This window comes from Octodon degus, unplaced genomic scaffold (genome assembly GCF_000260255.1).
Source record: "Octodon degus isolate 3935 unplaced genomic scaffold, OctDeg1.0 scaffold00072, whole genome shotgun sequence".
In the NCBI taxonomy this organism is placed as follows: Eukaryota; Metazoa; Chordata; class Mammalia; order Rodentia; family Octodontidae; genus Octodon; species Octodon degus.
Genome location: NW_004524648.1, coordinates 617,271 through 640,893, shown reverse-complemented (window position 1 = coordinate 640,893; position 23,623 = coordinate 617,271). Strand labels below are relative to the sequence as shown.

The 23,623-nt window shown below is 47.8% G+C and overlaps 2 protein-coding genes across 9 annotated transcripts in view; one reads left to right on the top strand and one right to left on the bottom strand.

The window, feature by feature from the left end:
• Pafah1b1 (platelet activating factor acetylhydrolase 1b regulatory subunit 1) overlaps positions 1-5,605 on the top strand; it is an 83,718-nt gene extending 78,113 nt beyond the window's left edge. For all 6 annotated transcript variants that reach the window (XM_004635329.2, XM_023719889.1, XM_023719888.1 and 3 more), the window contains 2 exons: positions 653-809; positions 1,748-5,605. In XM_004635329.2, the coding sequence (XP_004635386.1) occupies positions 653-809; positions 1,748-1,821 (231 nt within the window). In that variant the 3' untranslated portion in view covers positions 1,822-5,605. The remainder of the gene's footprint in view (positions 1-652; positions 810-1,747) is intronic.
• Positions 5,606-8,930: 3,325 nt separating this feature from the next.
• Positions 8,931-23,623, bottom strand: part of Cluh (clustered mitochondria homolog) — a 22,330-nt gene continuing 7,637 nt past the window's right edge. For 2 of the 3 annotated variants that reach the window (XM_004635325.3, XM_023719836.1), the window contains exons 2-26: positions 23,290-23,492; positions 22,363-22,534; positions 20,369-20,512; positions 20,082-20,206; positions 19,836-19,990; positions 19,605-19,730; positions 19,209-19,356; positions 18,919-19,011; positions 17,127-17,821; positions 16,198-16,421; positions 15,941-16,045; positions 15,664-15,764; positions 14,776-14,928; positions 14,630-14,692; positions 14,275-14,519; positions 13,988-14,072; positions 13,647-13,800; positions 13,425-13,564; positions 12,483-12,563; positions 12,279-12,404; positions 12,077-12,198; positions 11,735-11,828; positions 11,505-11,639; positions 11,354-11,427; positions 8,931-10,461 (exon numbers count right to left, since the gene is read on the bottom strand). In XM_004635325.3, coding sequence (XP_004635382.1) covers positions 10,275-10,461; positions 11,354-11,427; positions 11,505-11,639; positions 11,735-11,828; positions 12,077-12,198; positions 12,279-12,404; positions 12,483-12,563; positions 13,425-13,564; positions 13,647-13,800; positions 13,988-14,072; positions 14,275-14,519; positions 14,630-14,692; positions 14,776-14,928; positions 15,664-15,764; positions 15,941-16,045; positions 16,198-16,421; positions 17,127-17,821; positions 18,919-19,011; positions 19,209-19,356; positions 19,605-19,730; positions 19,836-19,990; positions 20,082-20,206; positions 20,369-20,512; positions 22,363-22,534; positions 23,290-23,492 — 3,950 coding nt within the window. In that variant the 3' untranslated portion in view covers positions 8,931-10,274. The remainder of the gene's footprint in view (positions 10,462-11,353; positions 11,428-11,504; positions 11,640-11,734; positions 11,829-12,076; positions 12,199-12,278; positions 12,405-12,482; positions 12,564-13,424; positions 13,565-13,646; positions 13,801-13,987; positions 14,073-14,274; positions 14,520-14,629; positions 14,693-14,775; positions 14,929-15,663; positions 15,765-15,940; positions 16,046-16,197; positions 16,422-17,126; positions 17,822-18,918; positions 19,012-19,208; positions 19,357-19,604; positions 19,731-19,835; positions 19,991-20,081; positions 20,207-20,368; positions 20,513-22,362; positions 22,535-23,289; positions 23,493-23,623) is intronic. The other variant, XM_004635327.3, reaches the window with a different exon arrangement.

Here is a 23,623-nt window from a genome sequence, read left to right as displayed (position 1 = left end):
TCTCTCTCTCTCTCTCTCTCTCTCTCAAATAAATAAAAAAAAATATATATATATAAAAGTTCGTTTCTTTTTTGTTTTTGTTTTTGTTTTTGCAGAACCGGGGATTGAACTCAGGCCCTTGCGCTTACCAGGCAAGCGCTTATTCTACTGAGCTAACTCCCCAGCCCCTTAAAGAGTCGGGACGGGGGCGCGAACCGGCAACCTCGCGCTCCAGAGCCCGGCCGGAGACCGCCGCGCTAGGTCGCTGCCCTTCTTTTTTTTTTTTTTTTTCCTTTTCTTTTTCAAAAAAGTACCAGAAGTTGAACCCAGAGCTTTGCACTGACCTACATCTCCAGCCTTTTTTTATTCTGAGACAGGGTCCTGCTAAGTCACTACCTTGGCCTAGCTGAACTCAAACCTTCCTCTTTTAGCCTTCCAGAGTACTAGGATTATAGGCATGGATCACCACACTAGGCCTATTTCCAGTATTTTCACTTGGAAGATTTTTGTTGACTTGCTCTTTTGAAAATAGCGTTTTTGTGATGAAAATACTTAGCAGGAGTTCCTTGCATTTAAAGAATACTGGTATACATGGTCCCCATGTAGTAACATTATTTAATAGATTTTGAACAATTTATGAACTCACTAAGTCACATAACATTTTGTCTTTAAGGTGGGTCATGATAACTGGGTACGTGGAGTTCTGTTCCATTCTGGGGGGAAGTTTATTTTGAGTTGTGCTGATGACAAGACCTTACGTGTATGGGATTATAAGAACAAGCGATGCATGAAGACCCTCAATGCGCATGAACACTTTGTTACCTCCTTGGGTATGTATGCCATATATGAGGTTTCTCAACTGTTAGATTTGGAGTGTGAGATGAGGTTTAGGTACCCTTGTGAAGTTTCCTAAGTAAGAAATGATCACAGTAGTAGAAATGACCAGGGAATAGTGGAAATGGCAGTATAAAAACATTGTGGATTTCTGCCAATTACTTTAAATTCTTCTTTCCATCATTAACCTTATTTAAAAAAAATTACTTTCTCCATCATACAATACTGGTTTTGAAAAGTAGAATTGTGAAGGTGATGCTTACCTTTCTAAAAGATGAGTTTACTCCCCTGATAGTTTGTAAATTTCTCAAAAGAAATCTTAACTTTTTCCTCTGGCACGTATCCTACCATATATTAGGAACTCAGAAATTGTACCAGACTTAATAAACATCTTCAGTATCATCTGGACTTGAATCTAAAATTTAAAATAGTGGATACAGTAAAGTGTAATGGACCTGATGGTGATGAGATAAAGCTTCAGTAGCCAGGGAGATAGCTCAGTGGTATAAGTACCTGCCTGACAAGCACAAGGTCCTAAGTTTGACCCCCAGTACCAAAAAGAAAGTAAGAAAGCCTTAGTATAAAATGGTAGTAATGTCTGCGTCACAGGAATATTTTAAGGATTAGACAGGAAGATAAGTATTAATACTAAGACTGGATGGAACAGCTAGTGTTCAGTAATTAGGTACACTAAGACTGTCTAGTGATTCAAGCCCCCATGTACTAGGTATTTTCATTGAGGTGTTGACTCAGGATTTACTTATTATCAGCTTCTCCAACTCAGTGGTAAGCTTTGTACTTTCTTGGTGCATAGATGTGTGTGTATAGAAAAACATCGATAATCTTAGCATTTGGATTTGCTCATTTGTAGCTCAGTTAAAATTACACCTGACTTAATCTGCATTAAGAAATGAACTTTCTCCTTCTCTTACAGATTTCCACAAGACTGCCCCCTACGTGGTTACTGGCAGCGTAGATCAAACAGTGAAGGTGTGGGAGTGCCGCTGAGTGAGTCTCATTCGGCCCCTCCTTCCTTTTCTCTGGATGCACTCTGATGATACCATGGTTACCCCATTGAGCTCTGTTTAAATAAATATTGTCCTTTCATGTAAATTATTCTGGATGTAGATTGAGCTTATTAAATGTTACACACAAAGTATTCATGCATGGTGAATCCAAATTGTATACTGTAAATTTACATACGTTGTCTAGAAGTACCATAGGGTTTAAAAACCTGGGCTGGCATTGGTCACACCAGGCCTATAAGGGCAGAAGTTGAATAATTTGAACTAGGGCACTAAACTGAATAGTTGACAGTGTCACTTTATGTTGGATCATTAATTCTTTTTTTTTTTTTTTTTTTTTTCCCTGCTATCTGTTGGTGCCTGACTTGATGGCCTCATTCCTGGGAAAGTGGTGGTTTTTAGGGCTTTTTTCTGAAATGTGTATCTATGTAACATCACTTAAGTGTGCTTAATAAATCTTTAAGGATATTAGACAATACGGCTACAATTCAGAATCTTCTGAACCATCTATGTAATTAATGGGGACTATACCTTGGAATTTTTGTCATGACCCATTTGCCAAATCAATAGGATATGTTTGTTTTGGCAGCCTGTAAAGCAAAGGCTAATGGTATATTTATGTAAGAAAATGATTGTAAATTTCAAATAAGAAAAATCTCAGCAGCTGATAGCAAATCATTTCATTTGGGTTTCAATGCTTTGTAAACAGGTTGAAAACACTGTCATACTCTAAGCTTCTATTTTCCACACTATACATACTTCTAGTTGTATTCTCCATCCTGTTAGACTGTATAGTGATGTGACTTCCAAGTAGAATTTAATCTTCCCATTGACTGTCATGGTACAAATCACTATTTTTAATGTTTTCTAGGGATGTGCAATGTGCATTACATAATGACAAATACTAAAAAGATTATGTTTGCCCACTTTAAAGGAGTGCAAGAAATAGAGAATTTTTGTTTTTCAACATCAATCTGATAAAAATTTGAACTGTTTCACATACATGTTTAAAAAAATGACAGGGTTTAATAGAGCGTGCATAAAAATGTACTGGTTTCACCTTTTGTTTATATGTAAATGTTTATAAGTATATGCGCCTATCTATAAACTGATAACTCTGTATATGGCACACATACATCCTCCATGTCCTTGGGTCTTAGGTTTTGAAGAAGTGCTAACATGCACAAGTAGAATAAATCTTGCTGTGGAATGCCACAACCATGCTTTAGAACAAACTCTTTTTGCTCCTGATGCTTCTGAAAACTAGGTCTGACTCTGTGGGGACTTTTCCCAGCTAAAGGAAGATTACTTCCTTTGTCCCCAACTCTCCAATATGACCATTCAGCATTTTACACATCCCTGATATATTGTATATTTTGATCCAAAGTAACTAAAAGTAGGCTTAAGAGAATTTTTATCCATGACTTTTGGAACGCTATTTAGTTGTTGAGTGTTAATAATAAAGAATCCCATTGCTTAATTAATGAATTTTTTAAAAAGAAAGTCATTTAAAAAGTTAAATAATGAAATAACAGCGACAATTTAACAGGTTTTTTTCCTGAATTACATTTTATTCATTTATGTAATACATGATTTTTTTAACGTCCCTTTTAGTATTTAATGGAAATTTGGTTTATGAAAAAAACAAAGGGTAAGAGTTTATGTCCTGTAGATACACAGAGAATAGGCCATATATTAATTAGAACTGCTTAATGTCTAGCTTGTGTCCTTTTGTTAGTTTACTTGTTTTTAATAATTCCTGAGAGATGTTTCTGGAAAGGAGTGTTTTGAAACTAATGGCTATTTTTGAGGACTAAAATTATATCTTAAGCTAATTCCTTAAATATAGTAGGTTAATTTTCAGGACAATATTGCCTCACAATCTTGCTTATATTGAGAAGTCTTTTACCCCTAGCTGTTCTGACTGGATTTTTCTACAGAAGTTATGGAGAATACCTTTGTTCTTGTTTGCTGCTATTTCCTTTCCTATTTCAAGAAATACAAATACATAGAAATGGTGCATCTTAACATTTGTTTGTACATGTATAAATGTATTTTAATTCATTTTTAGCATGTAGCAACATTAAGGGTAAGCCACAACATCTAGAAATCACTCAGATATAAACAAAGAAAAATGGTACCAGTGTAGAGGAAACCAGCCTACCGTTCGTTGGGTTTGTTCCCCTGCAGCATACACTGACTGTCATCAAAGAAGGAGAAATAATTATTCTGTAAACAAAGTTATCTTTGAGAAATTGCCACAGCCTACTGCTGCTTAGTTACCAGACATCCTCCACTTAAGCAGCGAACATTGAATCTCAGGGATGGTCCACAACTGGATCCAAATGTAATGAGCCCTGTTTGAATAATGAAAGGGGATGGGAAAGAGTGATCCATCCATAATCTGGAATCAAATTTGAAAAGATTTCTTGCACTGTTGTTTGACACTGCCCTGTTGATGCCCTTTCATGCCCTTTCTTACTCTGTGTTGTTTTCTCTGTCTGCTGTCTAACCCTGTGCCTTGCCTGGGATAAGGATGATGATAAGGCTACTGGTTTGGATTACAAGTAGAGTATTTATATTAATTGGTTTAAAGGTTCACTGCTGCTTTCTCTAATTGGCCATTTTTACTAAGAAATAAAATGCTGGTAGAATTGCATCCTCAGATGGTTATTGACTTTTTGTGTGTGTGAAAACAGACATTCCAGTGCCACCTTAATATTACATGCCCAAGAAGTCCTAGCTGCACTCCTGAGAGTGCCAGCCTCAGAAACTGGCATAGACATCATTTGGAGAATAGTTGCTTTTGCTATGGCATCTTGCACTTTAGGAGACTTAAAGAGACGATCGTATTTTGTCTGTGTGGTGTGACCAATGGTGTGCCCAATGCACTACCCAAAATCACTAGTATTAGCAAGTGTCCTGGGCTGTGGAGCGTGCACTGTAGTCCTTTGGAAGCTTTGGCTCTAGAGTCACCAAGCCCAGTCTCCTGTCAGTGCCCTGCTCTCCTGTTTGCCTTTTTGTTTCTGTGTGAACTTTTCAGGTAATATCACTCATCAAATAGTTTTTTTTTTATTATTATTATTATTATTTAAAGAAAAACTATCTAAAATAAAGGGTATTTTGTGGACAGTGGTGGCTTGATAATCCTTAAGCCACTGAAGTTGAAATTGTTGAAAGAAAAGGCACTTGAAATGGTTATTCTTTCTGTTCAGCTGTACATAAGTCCAATGTGTTAATCTAGACAATATGAAGAAAAATCTCCTGGTAGAGAAGCAACATGTACAAAAATCTGTGGAAAAAGTTTTTTTTTCCCCCCAGTGGGGTCGGGGGCAAGCCAGATTTACAGATCACAACTGAACTGAACTGGCCTTTTGATCTGATCTTTCCACTATATCATGTAAGTAGCTGCTTTCTTGTTCTGCCTATCCTTCAGGCATCCCTAGAGTTCACTCTGAAGATGTTAGAAATAAAATCTTCGAGTTAGAAGTTGATCCTGACACTGACATGAAGGCAAGCATTGATTTTTGTTTGAACATTGCAGAGATGGTAATTGGAGAGGACAGTTCCCCAGATTGTAAGAGTTATCTGAAAATATTGACACAATTTTAAAAAATCAGTAAAGGAATGTATATAATATTGCTCTTGTGTTTTACAGTAAGATTTGTTGCTCTCAGACTGTGTAAAACAAAATTTATTCATGTTTTCTGCATATTAAAAAAATCTTATTGTACCAATTGGTAAACTATTAAATGCCTATAAAACTAGATGTGATTTTTTTTTTTTTTTTTTTTGTCTTCTTACATAGATTAAATGAATAGGAAATGGGGGTGAATTCAACAGCTGTCACAGTGAAAGACAAGTTGGTAGCAGGTCCTTTGTGGAAGGTGCTTTAAACCAGCCAGCAGCAGCTTCACTGGTTTTCTGTCCTCCAGTCTGCCTTCAGGGTTTGCACTAAGTTACAGACCTCTTCCACTTATAACTTTCTGACGGTGACCCCTGCTGTTGTTGGAGAGCTGAATCCAGGAATGATGAGAATACTGCAGAGACTGTCTGGTAGACTAAGAGCCCTACCTTGTTACTGAACGAGCTCATCTGGCCCTCTTGCCCCAGTGAGTTGAAAAGATGTTTGGTTGAGCTGAACCAAGGTAATATCCCCAGGCTACTGCTTAGCTGGTGTCTGTATCTCAGGGTGCCCATGAAATTTCTAGCTTTTTTCATGTATAAAAGAATGGATGTTAATATAGTGGCTCTTTTCTTAGAATCTAGCTGTTCTGCCTCCCATTAGTAGCTTCCCCCAAGAGAAGCTGAGCTGAGCAACAAAGCAGCTTGCCTGAAATTAGCTTGAATTTTGCAGCTCTCATTTTTGTATTCTCCCATTTTCTTTTTGGGCTATTTTGCTGTTAAGTATTCAAAACCTGTAGTGCTTCACATGCCATCCCTCCAGGATTCATGCTCATGCCTGTCCGAGGGTGAGAGACAGGAAAATGAAACCAAGTTTTGTATCCTAGGCGTTGTGGCTCTATCCCTGTTAAGTGTGGGGGACATTCCAGAGTGAAAGTTTTAGGACCTCTAGATGTAATCCTCTAATCTCTTAATTTCCAAATGTGAGGGCTCAAATATTTGAGAACCCCTCCTCTGTGATTTAGCTTTTCACCAAAGAAATTTGAGAAGTTGCCCCATGACTGGGATTTGAACCCAGGTCTCTTTCCACCTTCTCTTGCTGTTTTGAATATTCTAAGGGCACTTTTGAGTCCCTCTTAGGTACCAGTGTTTACTTTCACACATACATCCTCTGCTGGATCAGTGCATTTCATGATCGGGAATAGGAGGTAGGGCCATGTGCCAAGCATACTGTGCCAATTAAGAGGTAAGCTGGGACTTGAACTACGCTTGCTTTTTCCTTTTACCCAGTTTGCTTGTGTAATACACCTTATTAGCTAGTGAGGTGTGGGAGGATACCCTAACATCTTTTAAAGAGTTTTTGGGCCATTTTGACAATGGAGGAAAGGCCTCATATCATCCCTGAACCTCTGAGTCACCACCTTGTACCATTACTCACCCACTTTGGGGAGCTGGGAATGGATAAATACAGAATTTTTCCAAATTTGCTTATTAGGAGGAACCTGTAATTGTTCTGTATAAAGGGACCATCCTTGGGACAGCTGTGTCCTGGATGTTCTGCATCTGTATCTGATACCTATTTCAAACCAATTTCACTCTACAGTTCATAGCACTTTATACCACACTGACTTGATTTGGTAGTTCCTCAGACCGCATCAGAATACCTCATTCGCAGCCACGGGATACATAAAATTCAGACTTACCATTAATAACAGTTTTGCTGGGTGTGGTGGCATACCTGTTAACACCAGCAATCAGGCCGAGGCAGAACTGGTACAAGTTTGAGGCTAACCTGGGCTATATAGTGGGTTCAAAGCCAGCCTGAACTAAGGAGACTTCGACTACATATATACACTTTGAGATGGGGTGGACACAGTTTAACAGGCAAGTCATCTCCCCTTTGGTGCTAGGGATACAACTCAAGGCTTCTGGCATGCTAGGTAAGTGCTCTACCACTGAGCTGCACTCCCAACCCTAAAATGCTTTTTGAATTACTGAAAGTAGTATATATGTAAGAAAAAACAGAAAAATGAAGGTAAGAGTTAAAGTGTGGCTCAAAGTCACTTCCATGAGATGTTAGTTGCCCATCCAAATAGCCAGAACCTAGCAGTTGCCCAGTCACCCTAAAGGTTCTGGATACCGCTACTTTTATTAAACAGCTGAGGGCCAGGGATTTAGCTTGGTGCGGAGCCTGTCTGGCAAGCATGAGGCCCTGAATTTGACCCCCAGTACCTCAACCCCCCAAAGTGGAAATTCAACTTAAGGATAAAGGGTTGGTTTTCTACCTGAAGTCTCACATTCATTCACAGATGAACTTGTCATTTGAGTTGCTGTTTTGCCTAAGGGAACCAGGAAAAATAGGCCTCTCAGGTGGCCACTAGGCACAATGGCAGTTAAATACAAGGCATTCTCAGCTTTACTTGATGCTCCCATTCCCATTAGTATTCTGAAACATGTGACAGGTTCACTAGATGAGGGCCAGAGGACAACACATTTACAGCACAACCCTGAAATGGTTCAGGAAACTTGGGGAATATGCAAGAGGCTTAAGGTTAAGTCCTTAAAGTAGTAGCAATCCTTAGCTGTCAAAACCAGCATCAGAGATCTTTCCCAATGCTAGTTTTGGAAAACTAGCAGTCATTAGGGATGAGGCAGGATTCCCCACCACCACCACCACAGGACTCTCCCAAGCTTCAAAATGGGGGGTGGGGGTGGGGATGCAATGCTGAGCCATCCTGGATTCCATGCCCAGAACCATCCAAAGCATCCAGTGTCCTGGAGAGGGATGGCTGAACATAAAACTTAACTTCCCTCTCCTTGGGCTTTCCACACACTCTTCCCCATGTCATAGATATGGTGCTTATGCCCACCTAGTTGGGCTCCGCTTGCCCTCATTTCCTTTTGGTCTTTTTGAGGCAAGGTCTTGCTATGTGGTTCAGGATGGCCTTGAGCTCACTTTGTAGCCCAGGCTGGTCTTGAACTTGCAACGATCCTCCTGCCTCAGCCTCCCTCATGCTGGGATTATGTACCACCATGCACAGCCTGCCCACATTTTGTTAGCTCTCCACCAGCTGGCTCTAAATGCTGAACAGTAAGAGAACCTCACTGCTCCATTCTATCCCTGAGCCTTCTGGGGAGTGCTGCAAAATCATCTTGCTGCAAGTACAGGGCCAAGGGCAGTACCTAGCCAGCTCAAGTGTTCAGTGATCTAACAGCAGCAGCCCTGGGGCCTGGCCCCCTTCGTAGCACCGATTCCCACAGTCTTCACTCCAGTCCCCCCCCCGCCCCCCCACACACACCTGTGAAGACAAGCCCATGTGTAAGACCCGACGGAGTGCCTGGGTATCCATCCCTCCAAATTCAGAGACATACATATAACCCTGAATTTGACCTAATTTATATTGTCATTTATATAGGGTAACATTCGGATAGCAGTCTTCACAAATAAGTTACAGAATACGCAGGTAAGCTGGAGCAGCAGGTTTCAAAAACTCACTTTATTCCAATGTGAAATGAAGACGTGATGGTTTAAAAACAAGAAAAAGTTCTTGATCAGCTGTGGGGATGCCTCTTGCTAGCTCACGCCCACTCCCTTTGAAACAAGGTGACTGGACAGACCCTACCCACAAGCAGCTCTCTGGAAAACCCCAGGCAGAGGCTTCCTCAGGCTCACAGGGTAGTGGATCTTCTTCCCCTCCTAGTCAGGGTTCCTGGGTAGGAGGCACAGAAAAGCAATACAGGCAGGCAGGGAGAGCAGCCGGGCAGGTAGGTGCCCCACCACCCCTAGGGCTACTCTCTTTAGAAGGTGCTTGTACGGCAAAGACCAGGCAGGGAGCTAGGCTCCATAGAGGTGACATTCACTTCTTTCTGTACCTGGTTATTTTCTTCCAGGATCCATGATTCAGCCCCGTTTCCCCAGCCCTTAACCCACCCCACCCCCACTGTGCGTTAGGCAGCTCAGGTTAAAATGGGGAGGAGGATACATTCAGACTGTGGCCCCCAAGGCGATCCCCACAGTGGATGCAGGGAGTCAAGAGGCAAGGCATAGCTTGTGGCAGTGCCTTCTGCTGGGCCCAAAGGCAGACAGAGCTGGGCAACTGGGTATCTTGGAGTCCACTGCCACCATGCCCTTCCCCCTCACTGAAGCTACAACCAGGCTAGGCCCAATCATGATTAGTGAAGCCACTGCAGCTTTCATCTTGCCACAGAATTAAAGTGCACCCCACAGCCTTCCAGCTTTACCACAGAGCTCTGGCTCCCTCTCCCAGGACACAGGAAAGTCCCCCATTGTTTTTTTTTTTTTTTTTTTGGCTTAAGACCTGGACTGTAAGCCAGGCTGGGCCCAGGGGTAGTGGCAGCAAAAGCAGCAGCCATAATGTCAAACATACAAATGACCTGAGAAATCCCATCTGTACGTCATTCACTCAGAACTGACGGGGGGGCTATGTACAAGTTAGGAAGGACAGGATCAAGACACACACAGGCGTGGGTACACTCACACACATGCTGGAGGATGGGGGCCTGAGAGGCACCTGCCCCCCAGCTGGAACTGATGCCCACATACTCCATCCACGTGTCTTCAATTAGGCCTCTGCATCATATATTCATTGAACCAGTGCAAAATATCATTGGGGGGGGGGGCAGACAGGCCAGGCCAGGGTCCCAAGAGGATGCTGGGGTAGGGTGGGTGTGGAACATGGAAGAGGAGGGACTGGCTTTTTTCCTCTCCCAATCTGCAGGACATGTCCCCTTCTCCTGGAGTCTGAATCACTGGGTAATGGGGCTGCTGACTGTCCATCTGTCTCTCCTTTTCTATCCCTGCAAGCTTGGGGAAGAAGGGTCTTTGGCAGCCTGGGGCTGAGAGCCCAGGTCCTCTGGGGCCCCTGCTGGCTCAGGCTCTGTGGCCATGGGCTCCTCGGCTTTATCTCTGTTTTTGCTGGCCTCCTGGAGCTGGTGCCGCCGTGCCACCTCGGCCTTCAGATTCTCCAAATCTTTTTGGCTGAGTGGAAGATGAGGGTGAAGATGGGGTCAGAGTAGCCTGGGCCCCATATTATCTTGCTGGCTTTGGTTATACTTACTTTTGGAACACAATCAAGCTCTGAACTGTATTTAGAGAGATGTGTGGAACAAGTGTTTCCTTCCTCAAAGCAGAAAGGTCCCTAAGTGCTAAAGTAAAAGCTGTGATATACCCTCACACCCATTCAAAGCTCCTCCTACAGCTGGTTAGGTGCAGAAGCCTAGGTGGGGGTGTACCACTATGGTCTGACTAAACCCATTTCCCACCCTGCGGTGGGGAAAAGGTGGAGGGAGTGCTCCCTAAGGCAGCATAGCTTACAGGCTAGATCCCCAAGCTCTACTTACAAGGTATATCTAGGACAACAGGCTGCTGGAAAAAAATGCAGCTCCCTCCTATGTACTGGATATGAAAGGCTGCCACGCTACACTGGTGAGTAATGAACAAAAACCTATGTAGTATACCTATATGATATACTATAGTTTTTTTTTTGTTTTTGGGTTTTTTTTTGGCAGAACCGGGGATTGAACTCAGGACCTTGTGCTTGCCAGGCAAGCGCTATATTCTACTGAGCTATCTCCCCGGCTCCTATACTATAGTTTTGGATTTAAAAAAATGAAAACAAGGTTGAGGACACAGCTCAGTGATAGAGTATTGCTCAGATGCACAAGGCACTGGGTTTAATGCTCAATACAACAAAAAAAGAGACTAAAGTTAGGTATTTACTTGATTATCTGCTTTCTGCTGAGTCAAGTAGACCTCTTCACCACCAGCTCAGCTATTCAGTTCCAAGCCAGGCTAATGTAGTATCATGTGATTTAAGAACAATCTGAAGGCTACCTTTCCACTGGGGGAGAGCAGAGGAGGAAGGCCTTACCTGAGAGGAATAAAGAGGATGCCGTTGATGACATTGAGCTGCTCCAAGACACTGGTCATGCTGGGAGCTGTGAACTGGGGATGACCAACCAGTGAGTGAGGTCCAGAGGCCAGGGTGGGCCTACTGTGCACCCATGCTGCTCAGGATATACCTTGAGGGGTGGGATGTTGGCGCTGGAGCCATTGCGGTAGATTTCATTCATGGTGCGCTGCAGGGCTACAGCCTGCTGGGTCAGGCACTTGAGGTACTCAGAGCTCTCCTTGGTCTTCTCGTGGTCCTCACCCAGCTATAGGGACATGGGTACAAGCCAGGGTTGAGGGGGGTGTCAGGGCAAATCTCAGCCCCTAATGACAGCCCCCAGCAGTCCCTGTGGCATCCCACCTGGGTCTTATAGATGGTGTAGCCTTCTTTCTCATGCTGCAGTGCTGACCGGAACTCAGCTTTGCTTTCATAGACCCGGGCTACAAGGTGGTGGCTGCCAGGAGGTACAGCACCCAAAAAAGAAGGGACATAAGTGGACAGGGCGGGGAGGTCCCACAGGCTAGTAGGGTCTGCTTTCCATCTCCCTGGAATCCTCCAAGGGGACCATACATGTCAGGGTGTGGTGAAGAGGTAGAAACCAAGAGAAATTTTATCAGTCAGGTGAAGACAAAACACCAGGTGCCTCTCTCCCCCACCAAGAGGTCCCAAGGAGTCTGGAGGTTTCTGCCAGCACAGCCTTACCTGAGGGCCACCTTGAGGGCTTTGGGCCCATGGTACTTAGTGCTGACAGTCAAAGCATTCTCTAGGAAACGCAGTGACAGGTCATATTCCATCACACCATGCAACACCAGCCCAATGTTGTTCTGGGGACAGGCAGACAGGGACATGGTCAGCACCTACTCCCCTGAACTAAGACTGGCCCCCACTTCCCACCCCCACTCACGTCCAACAGTGCCATCTCAGGATGATCCTCCCCGAACACGAGCAACATGAGGTAGCGGGCGCGGTATAGCAGGCTCAGGGCTGTGGACAGTTGGCTGCTGGCAAAGCAGTACAAGGCCAGGTGCATCTGTGGGTAGGGCAACATGGTCAGGGCAGCCACAGTGCCAACCCCCCCTTAACAGGCCACTTTGTTCTGGGAACTCACATATTCCTGGATGGTATTGGGATGCTCAATGCCCATCACTCGCTCGCTCATCAGCACTGCCTTCTGTTGGTTACTCAGGGCCTGGGAAAGGGGCAGTGTCAGTTTCTGGATGTCCAGAGTGCAAGCAACCCCTCACAGCTCCGCTCCAGCTGTTCAGCCTTTTCACTTCTGGCTGTGCTTTCCAGTCTTCCCTAACCCAAAGCCAACAGAGAAAGGGTCCAAGAGGGGGTTCGTAACCAGCTATTGTGACTACAGACATCAATGCCCCAGTAAGATCAGTAAAGCTACTCTTTATAAATGCCTACCTTCATAGAAGGCTGGATAGGGGACTAAAGCACACTGACTCCCATCCAGCCCTGACCCCAGGGCCCCAAGGCCTCAAGGGTTGTGAGGCAGCCTAAACACAAGCAGGGCTGGGCTGAGCTCGTGTGCGTGTGTGTGTGTATGTGAGAGAGAGAGAGAGAGAGAGAGAGAGAGAGAGAGAGAGAGAGAGAGAGAGAGAGACCTGGCTATGCACCCCACCCACTCTGACAGTCCACAGGAGGACAGATAAAACCCCCACAGCTTCTACTTGCTCATGACAGACTAGGTTTCATGCCACACTTGGTAGACCCAAGGTCTCGGAACTGATCCTGTACATGTCCCTGAGTGTAGGCCTTGAGTTGTCATTTACTCACTGTTCTGAAACATGGGCAGCTCCAGCTCACAGTGAGCAGGACGGAGCTGGGGGCCACTCACGGGAACATGGGCCTCCTAGACCCCACCTGCTCCCCACAGGGATGCCAAGAGTACAGCCCCCTATCTCAGCAGGGGCTCAGGTCCTTCAGACCTAGATGGCCATCTCCTGTTGCTGCAAGAAGTGACAATACAGTCCCAGGCCCATCACGTGCCATTCCTAGACACCCCAGCCTGTGACCTGCCCAGGGAGCTCCAGGTACCCACCTCAGCGTAGTCCCCCATGATGTAGTGCAGGCGAGCCAGAAGGCGCAGGCAGGCACAGATCTCGATGTGCATAGCTCCATATACATTGTTAAACAGGTTCAGGGCCTCATTGATGAGCTCACAGCCCTCCTTCAGGAAGCCTGCAGGGCAGCCCACGGGCGGCAAGGTCAGGTCTGGGCTGAGGGTGGTGTGTGCCTCCCACTGGCCCACCTGGGCACGCACCCTGCTGGACTTTGGCCTGCCCACTCTGGAAGAAGTGGAAAGCATCTGAGGCCTTGGGATTGACATGTTTGACCACAGGGAAGATGTTAAGCACGTCCTCCTCGGTGAATGCAGGCTTGTGGCGGCTGTCAAAACTGTACTCCTTCAGCAGAATCTGGGGGATAGGGCCAAAACCCACAAACAGCTTCAGCCTTAGTCTCAAAAGGCTGACTCATCTCAGCCCACCACTATGTGTCCAGTGACTTCCCCCAAATCACCTTCTTCCATGACCCTGGGACCCTGGCCACAACAGATGGCCCACAGAGTAGGGGTGCAGCAGGGATACTATGACTTATGCCCACCTGGATTCCAGTTTTCAGGGAGATCTCTCGCAGCAATGTTATCTTTTGCAGGCCGTAGGTCTCCACAGCCTGGTCCACAGAATCACTGAGGGAGGAGCAAGGACCCTGAAGAGCCCAGCACCCATCCCTGCCCCTCTAGTCAGCTGTGCTGAGAGCTCGTGTCACTGCTTCCCCCATGCCAGTAGCTGTCAACTCCCCTCTCTCCTGCTGGTGACCACAGTTCTAGATGCAGCATTGCCTCTTCTGTCTAGCCCACTCCCCCTAGCATAGCCCTATTACGCTCATACCACTCGAGGCTGAAGTCAAAATAATTCTTGGCCTCCTGGCAGATGTTCTTCCAGAGCTCCTGAGGGGTCATAACAGCCCAGGCAGTGTTATCTGCAGCTCCTGGAGGTCGGTTTTTCCTCCTCTTATTCCTCTTCTTGGATAGCAGCTCATCAGCAGGCAAGTGGGCCACAGGATTGGGGTAGGAGCTCAGGAAGCAGTTGAGGAAGTGGCTGATGGCAGCTGAGAGCCCTGACAGCTCCACTCCCTGGGAAGGAGGTTGTGACCAGTATGAGGGATCCCAGTCGCACTTGGGACCTCCCCAAGCCCTATACCATTCATAGAGGCCCTGGCCAGACTAGGGTGGGGAGGGTGCACCTGTAAGTATGTCTTGAAGATGTGCTTGGCGGAGCGGGTAATGAGCTCTCCAATGCCAATTTTCTGGAAGGATTTGAAGAGTAGTCTTGATCAGGCCCCAGGCCGCCTCTACCAGGCCCGCCCGTCTCGGCCCCTGCAGCACTCACGTGGACATGGTCTAACTGCTCACGGGCTGGGCTCCGCAGCACCAGGTCTAGCACTTTTCCCAGGTAGCGCATGTTGATGCCACGCTGACGCATTGCCTCAGCCAGCGTTGCCCCATCCACGGGCAACACTACATGCTCTGCACAGTCCTTCACCTGTGGACTACAGCAGGTCACAGCCCACCCCTGGACCTTCCCAAGGAGCCCATGCTGCCCTGGCCCCAAGCGGAAATGGGGGGCTACAACCCTAGCCCCCAGGGAGGAAGAGAGAAAGACAGAAAGCCAGAGGAAGGCCATAAGAACTTGTTCCCAGAATCCCATGGGAGCACAGGAAATAGGGGCCATCACTTGTCCCACAGGAAGCAGGGTTAGCTTATGGGCATGGGCTAAGAGCTCGCTGCCCAACAGGTGGCAAAAGCTCTATTCTGACCACATGAACAGAGGTGACCAAAAGGTATAGCAGCTTAACCCACACTCATGTGTTGCACCTTGTAGGCTCAGTAACCTAAGACAAGCTTATCACCAGGCCACTAGGCTATCTGCTTTGGGAAGAGTGGGATATCAGCCTAAGTCCCAGGCATGAAGCCTGTGGAGATAAGGGGGACAGGAACCCCCACGCTGGGACCCCACAACATGGGTCTTAGATGCCTAGCTTCCAACTGTGGCAAGACAGGGCCTAGCTTGTGCCTGATGCCTCCCATGATGTTTACGGTCAGGTTCTCCATTTAAAAAGGCATAATCAGCCCTGTGAAAGGCCACAAGAGATTAAAAAAGCTGCCTCTGTAAAGGGTCCACAGCATCTACAGCTTGAGCCAAATGAGACACCAGGGCCCCTGAAAGGCCCCGGGGGCAGGAAAGCTCTTTCCCCTGGCCCTTGGGTAGCATCCTCACCAAACCAGGGATCTGGCAGGAGAGCAAGAAGGCAGCAGCGTCCTTGAGCAGCTGCTTCTGGTCCCGAACTTCATCCTGGCAGGATTCAGGGAAGCGAACCCCTGGGGGACAGAGAGCACTGGTATGAAGCAGGCAGGTAGTAAGTAGATGCCACCTAGGCTTGTAGAGCCATGCTCAGATGGGCACACTAGCCCACTGGCACCAAAGGCCCAAAGCCCATGCCAGATGTTCTCCCCAGCACTGCAGGGCTCCTGTTTGCACCATGTCCACTACTTGCCTGGTGAGAAGATGTCAGGATTGAAGCGAATGTCGAAGGCTGTGTTGCTGATGGAGCCGACAGCCTTGCACGCGTTGTGTATCACCTCTCGGCTTCGGGGGTCTGCTGTGAAGACACAGCACCGTGGGAGGCAGCCTCATTTCACCTCCCTCCAGCTAGCCTGCCTGCCTCTCTGAGCAGCCACATGATAAGCCATCCTGGCGAAACCAACTGCCAGAGTGGGCTTAGGGTTCCCCTGACATCCATTACAACCCCACCTGTGCTGTCGTCTGAGGCGATGGTCTCTGCCAGCTCCTTCACCTTGGCCAGCCCACTAGCACTACTGCCTTCCTCCTCACTGCCTGCCTCGGGTCCCAGAGGGTCTTCAGGCTTAGACTCTGAGGAGGGAGGACCGCCATTTTCCAGTGAGGTGGAGGTGTCCACCTTGCTGGCCTTCTGCTGTATCAGCTGCAGAGCTGCCAGTTTCATGAACAAGAGATACCTGTAAGTGGGTAAACAAAAGAGAGCCAGGCATGGGAAAGGGATATTGGGTAGATCTTTAGGCCTGGCAACCTCCTGCTGGCTACATGAACCAGAGCCAGAACCTGACTTACTAGGGGTAGAGCATGTTGGGGCCAGGCTCCCTGTAGGTATGGGGACACACATCCTGCCTGGTGTGACAATGAATGCACAGGTCCATGCCAGCCTAGCAACTCCCCCAGACAACATCAAGATACAAAAAGCGAAGATCTCCCTTCAGACAAGTAGGACAAGATGTTGGGGTGGGAAAAGATTCTATACCAGGACTCTCAATAGTGATGAAAATGCCACTGTCCTTTAAGAGTGTCATGGTGTTGGACCTACAACATGGCTAACTTGTAAGTATTTAAACACTGGCAGCACCAACACCCAAGATACTACCTTCCAGCCCTGGTGTTACATTCAAAACCACCCTAACAGATTCCCAAGTGTTCCTTAGGACAACAGCACAGCTCTGTCTGATTCACTGATTTGGTGGTTTGCTAGACTGCAACTGACAAAAAGTTCCCAGAATTCTGCTCTGAGAACCTGAGGTCACAGTTGGGTGGAGGACAGGAGGCCTGGCTCTCTTGAGTATGGTCAGAACCAGTCCTTCTTCACTTTCCAAAGCCTTTCCCATCCCAGACCTGGCCTCAGGGAAGACTTGGCATGGCCCATGGTGCCCCACCTGTGCTCCACGAAAGCATCCACCAGTTCCTGGCGCAGGCAGCAAAGCTTGTGCCGATGAGCACGGGGGAAACCAGCACGGGTACACTCCTCAGGCAGCTCCTCGCCTGGCACAGGCAAGAAGTTGAGGTCAGGAGGGAAGGTACGCAGCAGATCAAGGATGTAATGGCGGCCATCATTTCCAATGATGCCCTTGCACTCCACCGAGGAGCAGAGCTCCACCTCCTCGTCATGATCATTGAGCACCCGGTGCCGCAGGATCTTTAGCGGCCTGCTGGTCCGCTCTAGCAGCTCCAGGTACCGGGGGTGTGTCACCACTGTCTTTCCAAAGTCAATGGAGCCATAGATGACACTCTGTTCCTGGTCCCGCTCCAAGATGCCAGGGATGATGGACTGAGCTGTGACCCGGTAGCCACGGTAGTCCACCACCACCGTGCCCAGTGTGTACAGCCCCTCCACATCCACGGCGTTGTACGTGCGCACACCGTTCAGGTCGTTGGTGGGTGCCACATAGGCTGCCACATCCCCACCAAAGTCCTTATAGTGGTCTCGGACATCAAAGCCCAGGCTGAAGAAGATGTTGTTCCAAATGAACATCTGCATCTTGGTCTCCTCACTGGGGTTGATGGCCATCACGTTGCCATCAATGACCGCCATGGCACCCCGAGTGGCTGCTGCTGTGAAATCACTGTGCACCTGGAAGGGGCCGAGGTTGGATGGGTAAGCAGCACTACTCAGGACAGCCTTACCGTGTGTCCTGCCCTGGCCAGCCTTTTCTCCACTGTGGAGACAGCCAGGCCTACTCTGGCAGTCCAGGGACTCTAGCTTCAGTTTCCTACCACTTGAATAAGGGTAGGAAAATAATTTTTATATGAACTTTTTTGGCGGGTGGTACCAGGAATTGAACTCAGGACCTCATGCTTGCCAGGAAGGCACTGTGCCACCGAGCCATATCCCAGGCTTTAGGGAAATAATTTTGAAAACCTAAGCACTTACTAAGAGAGACAGCACAGTTTAGTGATTAACAAGAAGCAGGAGGGCAGAGCGGGTCTGGAACTCAGCAGTCATATGCCAGATGAAGAGGGATAGGTATAAGGACACTGACCACAATGCACTGTACCCACTGTTACAAGTTGTCCCAAAGACTCCAGGAGTTAATCTCTATGAAATACTTGGCACAGCTCCTGGCCAACTCAGCAGTACCCAAGAAATTACAGCTGTTCATTTCAACATTATCAATCTCCAAGCAGAAAGATTTCAGGAGAGTTTTGTGTTTTAAACCGAAGGAGGGAATTTTTTTTTGGTACCAGGTATCTAACTCAGGACATTGTACTTGCCAGGTAGGCACTTATGCCACTGAGCTACATCCCTGGCCCACAGGAGGGTTTTTTTTTAAGTAACTGTTTTTCCTCATTTCTATAATACTAATAGCAACAATTTTTGAACCTGAATAAGCTGTAAGTGCTATGCAGATATGCCATCTCCGCAGATTATCAACAGGGCAGCATCTGCCCAGGCAGGGCCCTCCTGTGCTCAGTGCAGAGCGAAGCTGGCTGCACGCTGACACAGCCCTGGTGGAAGGGAGGCCCCTCCTTCCCATGGGCTCAAAGTCTCAGGACACCAGAAAAAGGAACCCATGTGGGCTGCTGGAGGCAGAACACCTCGCAGGTAACATGACCAGCCTCCAGGGCTGGGCCAGAACCAGCTTGGGTTACTTTCCTCTGGTCCCCAGGAATACCAGGTGACAGGTGGCAGGTGGGCCTGAGGCTGCTCAGTCAGCAGGCCATGAGCACCTTGAATATGGCTCTCTCCCGAAGCAGCCGTTCAGGCAGGTTTTTGCGGGGCAGCTCCCTTGTCGTTTGTAGCTCCTCATTCCAGTCCCGGGTCTGCAGAGGAACCAGAGAGGTGGGATCAGGATTAGCCTGCGCTTTACAACCCATTATGGACAGTCTCTTCATTCACCTCCCTGTGAATAGTCCCACACTCCCAAGTGAACAGACAGGTGGGTGGAGCCTCCAGGGATGTGCACAGAGCCAGCTGGGCACCAGGAGGGGTGGCCACATGAAGGTGGGGGCAGCCCCACCTGTCCAGGAATGTGTTCCTCATAGCCCAGCCTTGAGGTGTAAGCATCCTCTGCGCGCACACAGTCCATGGCATGCTCTGCTTGGGGGGCTGTCCAGCTGTACACCTGGAACGGGGTAGCGATCCTCTCGAACGGGTGACGCTGGACCCTGTGGTAGGCAGGGGAGGGGGAAATGGGGCAACCTACAAAGCTCAGGACCCAGGTGTGGGCCCTTCCTCTCTTAGGACTCACACTGTTTCACTGTCTCCTAGCCCCAAGACGCTACCCTCAAGAACCAGACAGAAACAAATAGGGACTTTTCCATGGCTGCCTTCTCTAAATGGAGGCTGGGCCACCAAGTTCAGGCTAATGCTTCATGACTGCACAGTCCAGGACAGGAGAGCATACAGGCACTACCTTTTCTTCTGCAGCACAGCAAAGTTTTTTTTGAAGGTTGGGCTGATCTGGTTGAGCAGCTCGACGAGGGAATGGCTGAGGAAGCGGGGACTGGCAGGCTTGGGGTTGAAGTGGTAAGCTGTGGACCTGCAGAGAGGGTCATAGAGCTGGTGGCCTGAACATCTGTCCTCAAACCTTGAAGGGAAGGAAGGGGAGAGGAGGGGAGGGGGAGTGGGGCAGAAGACGGCTCACTGGTTCAGGTAGAAGCCTCGAGTGGATGCGGTGATGCTGACTTGCCGGTCCTCAGCTGTGATCACAAACAGGTACATAAGGTCCCCGTGCATCTTGCGGTTCCCAGGGGGTGGATTCCAGCCACTCATGGTGAGCACTTTCAGACACTGCAGGGGCTGCGGAAAGGGTCCAACATGAGGGAGCAGGGCCTCCCAGTGGAAACCTCCATCAAGAACCCCCTTCCTTGCTCCCTCCAGGAGTCCCCACCTTCCAGTCACGGTTCTGGGGCTGCAGGGGACACAACGGCCGCTCCCGGCTCCCTGGCAGGATGTACTCAGGCGGTGTACAGTCGATGGGGTCCATCTCCAAGCCTTTCTTCCGTTTCCCGCTGTCTGAGGGACCCGAGACCGGTAGTCAACCTGGGTGAGCCTTCTCCCTGCCTCAACGTGGCCCTGGTCTAAATGCCTCAGACCTGCACCTTTGAGAGAAGCCCTGCCCCCTTTACCAGCCTCTCTGCCAGGCCAGCTCCAATGCCTCCCTCAACTCTCTCGCACCTCCCAGGTCGCCATCAGTGAAGACACTCAGGAAGGACAAAGAGTTGCAGTCAACCCCATTGAAGGCATCAGATGGATCCAAGCTCTTGAGCAGGTCTCGGACATGGCGCACATGGATGCGGGCCTCTCGCACTGTGTATGGCTCTGTCAGGGGGGCGAGGCAGAGGGTTACCACAGCCGTTCCCAACAACCTGCCCAGCACAGAGAAGTATTTGCGAAACACTATTATGGGTAGATTTTGGTGTTGTTTTGCCATGCTAGCGATCAAACCCAGGGCTTACATGCGAGACAAGCACTCTACTACTGACTTACATTCTACCACTGACCTATATCCACATACCCTTTCTTTTTCCTTTTCTTTTTTTTTTTTTTTTTTTTTTTGGTGGAACCAGGGATTGAACTCAGGCCCTTGCACTTGCCAGGGAAGCACTTATTCCACTGAGTCATCTCCCCGGCCCCCCATACCCTTTATTTTTTGAAATGGGGGTCTTACTAAGTGGACTCAAACTTGCAGTCCTCCTGTTTAACCTCCCTAGGAGCTTTGAGTACAGATATGCCCATCATACCTGGCAATGTAGTCATGGGCTTTTCTCTCTTTTTTTTTGTTAAGTACTGAAGATTGAACCCTGGGCCTTGTATATGCTAGACAAGCACTGTATCACTGAGCTACATGGCAAGTCTGTGTGGTTTAGATTTTCAACTTTTAAATTCTTATTTACAAATTCCACTATGAAGCCAGGCATGGTAGTACACACCTCGAATCCCAGCACTCTGGGAGGCTGAGGAAGGAAGATCACAAGCTTGAGCCCAGCCTGGGCAACTTAGTGACTTCAAGAGATCCTGTCTCAAAATAAAACATAAAAAAGGGCTGGGGATGTAGCTCAATTTGAAAACCCTGTGTTCTATGCTTAGTACCAGAAAAATAAATAAATTAATTAATATTTTAAAATCCATTATGAAAACATAAATTGGAACTCTGGTTTTAAAAACATATGCCAAAAAAGTGGCAAAAGAGAGGTGGCTGCATATACCTACAATCCCAGCACTTCAGAGGCTTAGACAGGAGGATCCCCACAAGTTCAAGGCCAGTCTCAACTATGTAGCCAGACTGTTTAAAAAAAAAAAAGTTCTGGCTGTGGTGGCACATGCCTGTAACTCCAACACTCGGGAGGCTGAGGCAGGAGGATCGTGTGAGTTTGAGACCAATGTGGACTACAAAATAAGCTCAAGGCCAGCCTGAACTGCAAGACCTTGTATAAAAAAGACAAAATAAAAAATAATGCATCCTCATTCACAAAGACCTTTCCGCAAGTGCCTCTTGAGGCCCACACAAGCCCCAGATGCCCCACAAAACCACCTACTTTCTGTTTCCCGATGCTCAGGTGGGCAGGGTTTGTGGAGCTTCGGGACCTCCAGAACCTCAGTGCTATTCTCAAACAACCCTCACTGAGGGGTGGGCTGAGCACCTCACTCTGAGGACCCCAAGCTTCACATCACTCCATAAGGTTTGCTTTGTGGGACTATAACAGCAGTATATTTCAGAGACAGGGAGAGGTTCTGTGATCAACTACGGGCACAGGTGAGTTATGGACCTTTTCCACATTTGCTCTTAAGCTCACAGGTCCTGGGAACCTCTGAGCAGCCACAGCAAGTTTTCTTTTACAACCAAATCAGTCTCATCACACCAAAGTGGATGGCTCTGCTCTGGGCCTGACGTCCCCACTCAAGAGGAATATTAAATGTTTTAGCTTTCTTAACAGGCTTATCTACCTTCACAGAATTTCACAAGGCTGACTTTTGGTCTGGCTGGCCCTTTAGAATGGAGATGTTTAGTCTGTGGACTATGTAGTTGGAAGGTGAAGGTGCGACAGCTTATGGACCAGATCTGTGCTCCAGTGCTACCTCCAGTGTGCTCAGCTGTGACTATAGGTAGAGTACTATTTGGTCTGCCTCCAGTGGCCCCTTCCTGGCAGGCTGCTGACTTCTCCACTAACCTTCCACCACGCGGAGCACCGACCCCTCCTGGAGTCCTTCAACGCTGCGCAGTTCTGAAAAGTGATCCAACATGTTGCCGTCTAGATGCAATGAGAAGCAGGTACGGTGACATGTGTCTTCACGGTCCATGAGCACCTGGTGGATCTCCTGTACCATCTCCTGAGGAGACACCTGTCAAGGAAAAGGCCCCAACCACTATGAGGTTATATGGCAGGAAGCAAGGTTATCACCCTCTCTCAAAGCCCAAATACCTGGATCCCTTAGAATACAGACCTAAAATACTCAGTTTCCTGCTTTTTTTGGCTTTTAAATTCCAAGCCCTGTTAGTATATATCATTTCCATCGACATCCATTTATGCAGGACAGAGCCTGACTCTACTGCCCCAGACCGAAACTATTCCTATACACTAGCAGCAATCTGAGCAAGCTGCAGGTAATACAGGGGGAACAAACATTCTTGCTTTCTCCCAACAGTAAGGCCCCCGGGACAAGTGGCTTTTGCTAGGGCCTGAGCTTGGGGGTAGAGAACATAGCCTTACCTGGCTCCTTAATGAGTTATCAGCCTGCAAGTCTTCTGCATTGGCCCTAACCTCGAGGCCACCCAATATCACTCACCCCTCTGGCATAGGGTAAGATCATGGCTCAGTCAGAGACGACTTAACTGAGGGCACAGAGCAAGAGGCTGGGACCAACGCCAGCCAGCCAGCCACAATTTCTCTCCCCTGTCAGGGCTGGCAGTCCTTGCTGGTAGCTGTCCTCTATCTAGCACTGGCCCATGACCTAAACCTAAATGAGATGCTGGGTAAAGCCCAGGACTCTCAGCTCCTTGCCAGGACAAGCAAGTACAGGGCTTAGCTTCCTGCCTGGTCTAACCTAGCAAGCATAGGCACAGGCCCTAGTTCCCAGCATCTCTTTCTCCAACTTACCTGTAGGGAGAATGGCTCAATCCCTGGGGCCAGGATCTTCACAGAAAAGCCTGTGTCCTGAATGACAATGACTTCCTGTCCAGTGGTCTCATCTCCTGGCTCACCCTCATCCAGTCCATTTTCCTTCGGTAGATCGGCCACTCCCTCCTCCTTCTTCAGGCTCTCTGAGCAGTCCCCATTTAACAGCATGACTGATGGGGAATCTGGGAACGGTAAGAAACGAACTGAGTCAGCTTGGCCTAGTTGGGTGTGTGCCCTATAGAATGGGTCTTTCAAAAAAAAAAAAAAAAAAAAAGATGGTTTAGCTCAGTGGCAGAACACTTGTCTAAAAAGC